Genomic DNA, 7,676 nt, shown 5'->3' on the forward strand with positions numbered 1-7,676 from the left:
CACCACAAACCCCCTGCAATCACAGCGGAACCTCCTGGTGCCTGCGAGTCCCTTAAGCCACCAGAGTTCTCAGCCTGAGCCCAGGCAAAGCCCCGGCCGTGCTGAGGGGGTCAGAGCTGAAGCTGCAGGGGGAGAGCAGGAAAGGTCTGCCAGCCCTCAGTCAGGCAGGAGGGTCAGCAGCAAGGAGGTAATCCAGGGACTGGCAGTCAATCCCAAATGCTTCTGAAGCTACTGGACGCCCTGGTGCCAGCTCAGAGTACCTATGATCAGCTCGGGGCAGGAAGGAATGATCACGGCAGTTCAGTGTCCTCCTGCAGACAGCTCTCACTACTGCTGGAGAGAGATGGGAATCACAGAACTGCAGGATGGCTTGGCTTGGAAGGACTCAAAGACCATCCAGTTCCAACCCCCCTGTCATGGGCAGGGGCACCTTCCACTAGATCAGGTTCCTCAGAGCTTCATTCGACCTGCCCTTGAACACTTCCAGGGATGGAGCATCCACAGCTTTTCTGGGTAACCTGTGCCAGGGCCTCACCATCCTAACAGTATTATTTTTCCTAATATTAAATCTAAACCTACTTACTTTCACTTTAAAACCATCCCCTCCATCCTGTAATTCCATGCCCTTTTATACAGTCTCTGTCCACCTTGTCCTCCCGTCAGGTACTGAAGGCCACGATTAGGTCACCCCAAAGCCTTTGCTTTTTCAGGCCAAACAAACCCAGTTCCCCCAGCACAGGAGAGGTGATCCAGCCCTCTGATCATCTTGCTGGTCTCCTGTGGACTCACTCCAGCAGCTCCATGTCCTCCCTGTGCTGGGAGCCCAGAGCTGATGCAGCCCTGCAGGTGGGCTCTCAGCAGAGCAGAGCAGAGGGGCACAATCCCCTCCCTCCCCTGCTGCCCACGGGGCTCTGGATGAGCTCAGGACACCTTTGGCTCTCTGGGCTGTGAGTGCCATGGCTGGGTCATGTCCAGCCCCTGCTCCAGCAGCACCCCCAAGTCCTTCTGGGCAGGGCAGCTCTCCATCTGCTCATCCCCAGCCTGGGTTGATGCCAGGGATTGCCCTCATCCAGCTGCAGCACTGGCACCTGGTCTTGTTAAACCTCATGAGGTTCCCATGGGCCAATTCCCAAGCTTGCCCAGGTCCCTCTGGGTGGCATCCTGTCCTTCAGGCATGTCAGCTGCAGCACCCAGCCTGGGCTCATCTCCAAATGTGCTGAGGGTGCACTCGATCCCTTTGCCCGGCCCTTGATGACAGGATCCCACAGCAGTGGCTCTCTGCAATCTCCCTTCTGTCCCTGGCAGCAGCTGCCAAACACTCCCCTGACTCTGCCCATTGAACAGCAACTCTCCAAACCAGTCCCCAGGGACCTCGGCTTCATCCAGCCCAAAACTTAGGGACAGGTGCAATTCCCACTTCACTCGTGAGAGGAACTGTGTGAGAGAGGGTTTAATTGTCTCTTTTCCCAACACTCGCAGAGACTTCCATGTTCAGTCAGTCACCTTTGCTGAAAGTTTCCCTAAGTTGTAATTGGATAGTCTTTCAGATGCCAGGGAGACCACTTTGCCACAGGAATGCCTGGGGATACAGCCCCTACTGGATCAAATTGAGAGCTGCTAAATTTAACAAAGGACTGAATAAATATATGTATTAAAAATCTTTGTTTGGCAACGATTTTTAGTGAACCCTACAACCACACATTATGCTCATACACTCAAGTCCTGTCAAATAAGTCTCTGAATCTGTATGTACGTGTGTGGTTTTCAGTCATTTGACCATCCTAAGGAAAAACTGCTGAAGGAAGTGATAAGAATCCTCCCCTCACTCTCTGTCCATTCAAACATCCAGATCAAACTCTCATCCATGTTCCTAAAATGCCTCCATAAATTCCATGTCAGTAGCAACCAGTCAAACAGAGCAAACATTCAAACTGTGAATGTATATTGCAATTTTAAAACTTAAACCACCCAACTTTCACCCAGCCTAGGACTTGTACCACCTAACCAGCCGTGTTCACAACACCTGAGCACCAGAAGCAGCACCAGTTGTGGTGTTAGTACAGCTTTTTGCAGAGCTGTGCTGAGAAATAGGTCAGGGAGCTGAGGGAATCAGTCCAGCTCGGAGGCAAAAACAACATCAGTAGAACTGCCAAAGCAGAGTTCAAAGTGTAGCTCCACAAGCAACTGCTCTGCTAGCAACAAGCTGTGGGAATAGCAGCAGAGCAGGACTGAGCAGACACCTTCTGAGGCTTTTTCCAAACTTTCTGCAGTGTAAAACTGTGGGACAAGATGGTGCAGGGCACCATGAAGAGGAATATATATTCTGCTGGTCACTGGCAAATATAAACACCAGGTTTTACCTACCATAGGTAGAGCTACGTTTCAACATAAACTGCCAGCTCGTGTGATATTACACTTTATTTGCCACCAAGAGCAAGACCCAGAGACTGAGAACTACTTACTTCTTGCCTCATTCCTTCTGTTGTTATGAGGTATTAACTTGTTTGTTTCCAGCAGAAATCTGGAGCTCGTTCGAGAGCCTGCTCTGTCTTGACTGTCTGACCTCACGTCGTCCAAGTGAAGCGGCACCCATTTCTGCTTGTTACCTTGAAAAGTTAATGTATTACTCTTAATTATACTAACACTTGAGGTTTCAGCTCCTGAAAAGACTCTACAGAATTTTCCTTGTAAAACTAGCAGCAGTTAATTTCAAATTTTAACAAGCGGGAGAAGCTTAATGCTGGAATTTAAAGATATTACCAATGATTAAATAATAAAAGCAGTAAACAAGAATTTCTCAAACTGAAATGTAACCTCACCTAGGCTTCAAATATAAGAAATAAAGGCAAACACTTTATTTATTGGCTTTTTAGATGCTCCATGATCAAGAATTTACAGCTATGTCAGTGTTAAATACAGACAGTAAATTCCTTGCTATATAATTTCACAACTTGTATATGAATTTGAGGTAGAAAAAAATAACATATAAAATTAACCACTGCAATAAAAATTTCAATCACAAATCATACAATTTAGCTGTGGAACTGTACTTTCACCTGAAGATATTCAAAGTTCATTCACATGCATCAAAAGTTACTAGCAAAGCTTTATTTTGTTTTATTTGCAGGCTAGCCTAAAGTATCCACTAACAATTTTTTTAACTAGAATATTGATTAGGGTATTGTAGGCTCCATTCTTTTGTGGCTAAGAAACAAAGCAAGACAAAAAAGCAGCTGATCTTTAAATAAGCTTCTTCTGCTGTTTCTCCAGCCTATTCCAAGCTCCTGACCAAATGAGATACAGGTCTGCTTCCCATTTTTAGTGTAACAGATTGGCTCAAAAGGAAGCAAACAACCTGGTTTAGTTTTCAAATTTCACTACAATGTGCAAGCTAATAGTAAAGCATGAAAATGGAAGTGCTGGTGCATATGCAGTAATACACACACATATATGCACTAAGTTAAATTAACACAGTGCTACTTATCAAGGGAAACAAAGATATCAGAGACAATAATGGCTTGTACAGCCACGACAAAATCTTCCAGAAATCATCAGAGCTCCAAGGACCAGCAACAGAGCACGAGCTGCTTTTCCCCCAGAACTCCTACTTGACTGAACAGAATGCTCCAAACCCTGAGGGAGGCAGCCTGGCTGAGGCTAGAATATATTCTGTACTCACCCAGCAAATGCAAGTCAGGAGAAGTTTTATCGAGTCACTCAACTGGAATCGATGCAGCTGTATCAACAGTGCATTAGTGCATTGCACACAATGCCTAAACTTACCTTTTTTCCTTTGGTTATTAGTTTGAGCTTCATCTTCACTAGTGTTATCTGCTGGACCATCTGGCTTTGCCTCCAGGTTGTCCTTGATTCCATTATTGCTTTTTTGATCAGATTTCTCCTCCTTTTCTCTTCTATTTGTTGGCTTCTTGCTATGACTTACAGTCTTACACTGTAAAAGACACAGGTAATTATTACTGGCAGTATAGCTGCTGATAGCAGGAGGTGCACATTTCCTTTAGCTATTAAAATTCCTTTTTTTATTACCGGTTCTCAGCTTCTTCAACAGGGTGAACTTTAAGGATTGTCTTGTTTTGTGAAGTCTCTTTTCAAACAGTTTTATTTTACGCTACCATGGCAAGAGCATGAAATGAATTTTTAGATTAAGAAAGTTTTTTGTTTTTAACAGAAGATGTAAAATGGCAGTGTGCACAACAATCACGACTTCAGACATGAAAATTTATTATTTAAGAAAGAAAGGAATATTCTCATTAGTATCTACTGTTCAGACTTATCACCTTTAAAAAGCTGGGCTCACAGAATACAGGAAAGGAGGGGATTCTGCCTCTGCCCCACTCTGGTGAGAGCCCACCTGCAGTGCTGTCTGCAGCTCTGGGGTCCCAACATGAAAATATGGGAACTGCTGGAGAGAGCCCAGGGGCAGCCAAGGAGGATGAGAGAGATGAAGCACCTCTCCAGTGAAGACAAGCTCAGAGCTGAGATTGTTCAGCCTGGAGAAAAGAAGGCTTCAGGGAGACCTTTCCATGGCCTTTCAATGCTTAAAGGGCGATTTTTAGCAGGGCCTGTAGCAATAGGACAAAGGGGTTTTAAATTAAAAGAGTTTCAGACAAGGTACAGGAAGAAATTTGTCACAATGAGAGTGGTGAGACAGTGGCACAGTTGCCCAGAGAGGTGGTTGGATGTCCCTGGGACATGCTGGGAAACATTCAAGGCCATGCTGGATGAAGCTCACTTCATCAAAGATGTTCCTTCCACTCGGGCTGGCAGAGGCTGGACTAGAAAACCTTTAAAGGTCCCTTCCAACCCAAATCATTCTGTGATCAGATAGAATTTCTACCTGCAAAATGGGAAGTGTTGCAGACATTTCTGCTAAAGAGAAAGAATATTCCTGTGTTCTGGAGACAGCTTTGAACCTGCTGGAATACACACAGCAGATACGGCAGTACTGTGCCATAATTAGTTTGAACACAAAGCCTTCCCCTAGACAAATAAACTTAAAATAAGTTTAAGCACAAACCAAATGTTATTTTGTTTTACAGACATCACATAAATTTGGACACTTTCAGCTATAAAATGCATGTTGTTGGGCCCAAATGTTGTGGTTTCCCTGACCAAGACCACAGTAAAAGCACCACAGGGATGCTGCTGCAGAGCTACAGCACAGTGAAATGGCACCTCATCATTAGCAATAATCTGTGCTCTCTTCTTGTTTTAAATAGCATCAGAGAGGTCTAAAATACATTATGCACTTATCACTGGAGATAAAGGAAGATAATTTGACAGAATAGACGTTAACTTAAAACCCAGAAGGGGAAAAATATATCAGAGGAATAAGAAAACTAAGAATAACTAAATTGTGTTCAGACAATGGGCACAAAGTGCTCTGAGCCACGAGAGAAGGCAGCACGTTCACAACTCCAAAGGCCCTCTCATCTGTGCACAAACAGATGAAAACAGCAGAAAAGGTAAATGAAACTTCTGAAACAGTGGAGTTAAAAAATAAGGCACTATTTAATGTAGAAATTCCAGTACCAGTGCAGACAGTGAAGCACACGCCAGTATCCTGAATTACTGACCAAACTTCTACTGAAACCCTACAACACCCAAAGCACATTCTGGGGGGAACAGTATTGAACAGATAAGCCAACATGGTTTTAAAAAAAAATAACAATCCTGAGGATTCCAAAGGACACTTACTTCATTGTTTGCTATTTCACTCGGGGTCGGCCAGCTTGTGATATCGCCCAAATCATCAGCCTGCAAAGGTGACAAACAGTTTATATTCCTTCCTTGATTTAGCCCCTTTTAACACAGGAAAGATGTCAATCATAGCTCAGAGAGCCAGAATACTCCCTGGAGCAGAGCTGTTAAAAGTAGCAATTTAAAAAAAAAAAAAAAAAAGGCAAGAAATACAATGGAAAACACACAATTTTTGAAAAAAAATTGAGCTGACATCCAACAATTGCCAGATTAAATGTTATCTTACACATATGAGATTTAAAGGCATCTACTGCTCAAGGCTTTTAGTTTTTGGAAAACCTTAACAGCTATAAACCAACCTAAAACGGGGGTGGCTGTACAAAATTTTAGGAACCTCATGTTTCAATAAAAGAACTTGGTGTCTCCTGTGGTTGTAATGGTGATTTTATGCACATAAAGGACATTCATCACATAAGATGCAAAGAGGATTTCCAAAACCAATCCAGCATCACTTGTGCTCAAGTGATGCCGTTTCTTTGCAGTCCCTTCACAGTTTTACGCAATCCCACTGATTTTTTAAACAGAAGTGCCTTTGTTTATCCCTCATGCCTACACCAATTTAGCAGCTCTCCCAATTTTTAATTTCCCTTTTTTTTTTTTTTAATTAATTTCTGTGTTTGAAATTGCCTATTACCAGGGCATAACATTACATTTCTGTTGGAACTTCAAAATACCTTCTATCTTTTTATTAAAGCAGTATCAACTATTTATCATACAGAATATTTACAGGCAAAAATACAAACCTTGCTGCTTTTTCTTGTCCTGGGTTTCCCCGCTTTTATCACTTTAGTGGAATTTTGTAGTTCTGAAAAGGAAGAGAAACATTTTTCAGGTGAAGAATTAGGTTCCACTTCAAGTGAATAAGGCAGGTGTGCAAACAACTCTGCCATGCTCTATCATACTACACCAAAGTGTTTCTGAGGGCTTGATATCAAAGTCAATCAACTTTTATTTTTTTTTGTGAATAAAGTCACTAATAGCACATGACTCTGAAAACTTACATTCATAGTAAGTGTAAATCCTCTTGCAAACCAGGTGTACAAGATGCTGCCTTACTCTGTATTTAAGCTTTTTTTTCAACTAAGAAGGTCAAGGCTATGTCAAAATGCTGGTATTTTAATCTAACAAGTGGCAAAGAAAACCCCTGATATACATTTAATAAGTTCTCCCATTGAAAGTAGAATTGAAGGTACCTTAGAAGATAGAATTTATGAAATCTTTAATTAAGCAAGCAAGGGAAAAGAAACATAGAAACAATTATGTATTCCCGAATTCATAGTAATTTTCTTTTATAAGTAATTACTCAGACACCAAATAGTGTTTAGCCATGTAGCTCAAAACCATGCCAAAGTAAAAAACAAAACAAAAACAAACATACAAAAAAAAAAAAGAAAACTATGAAAAGAGAAAAATACTACTTAGTTAAAGGCTCAACATTATAATAACGATCCCATCTGATCTCCTGAGCAAGAGGAAACCATCTCTTAATTTTTTTCTGTTAAGCCCTGCTTCTCCCAGTGCCTGCCCACACAGACGGGACTCACAACCATTCCTTGAAACTTCTTATTCAGTGTTTTATTGCAAGACAAGTCTGAAACACTGAACGTGTCTGAAATCACAAGTGGATTATTTTATAAGGGGATAACATCACCTCCTCAGCCCTTATCTCTCTCACATCCAGTGACTAATCTCCCTTATCAGGGCTCCACACTGGGAACCCCACCCTTGTGCCCCAGTGACTCTGGAAAGGCTCTGTCTGCTTCCTGGAATACACAGCGAACGTTAGAAGCACAAACTAATGCTTACTCCACATTCCCATCTAGATTTTTATAGCGTTTATAGCCATATAAATTATGGAGTTCGTGTCTATGCTTTATACAACTTGGACATCTCAC

The 7,676-nt window shown here is 42.4% G+C and overlaps 1 protein-coding gene across 5 annotated transcripts in view; it reads right to left on the bottom strand.

Moving 5' to 3' along the window:
- LARP1B (La ribonucleoprotein 1B) overlaps positions 1-7,676 on the bottom strand; it is a 34,472-nt gene that overhangs the window by 20,392 nt on the left and 6,404 nt on the right. For all 5 annotated transcript variants that reach the window (XM_066318165.1, XM_066318164.1, XM_066318163.1 and 2 more), the window contains exons 2-5: positions 6,525-6,586; positions 5,719-5,778; positions 3,784-3,952; positions 2,463-2,606 (exon numbers count right to left, since the gene is read on the bottom strand). In XM_066318165.1, coding sequence (XP_066174262.1) covers positions 2,463-2,606; positions 3,784-3,952; positions 5,719-5,778; positions 6,525-6,586 — 435 coding nt within the window. The remainder of the gene's footprint in view (positions 1-2,462; positions 2,607-3,783; positions 3,953-5,718; positions 5,779-6,524; positions 6,587-7,676) is intronic.

Source organism: Sylvia atricapilla, chromosome 4, assembly GCF_009819655.1.
Source record: "Sylvia atricapilla isolate bSylAtr1 chromosome 4, bSylAtr1.pri, whole genome shotgun sequence".
NCBI classification, from domain to species: Eukaryota; Metazoa; Chordata; class Aves; order Passeriformes; family Sylviidae; genus Sylvia; species Sylvia atricapilla.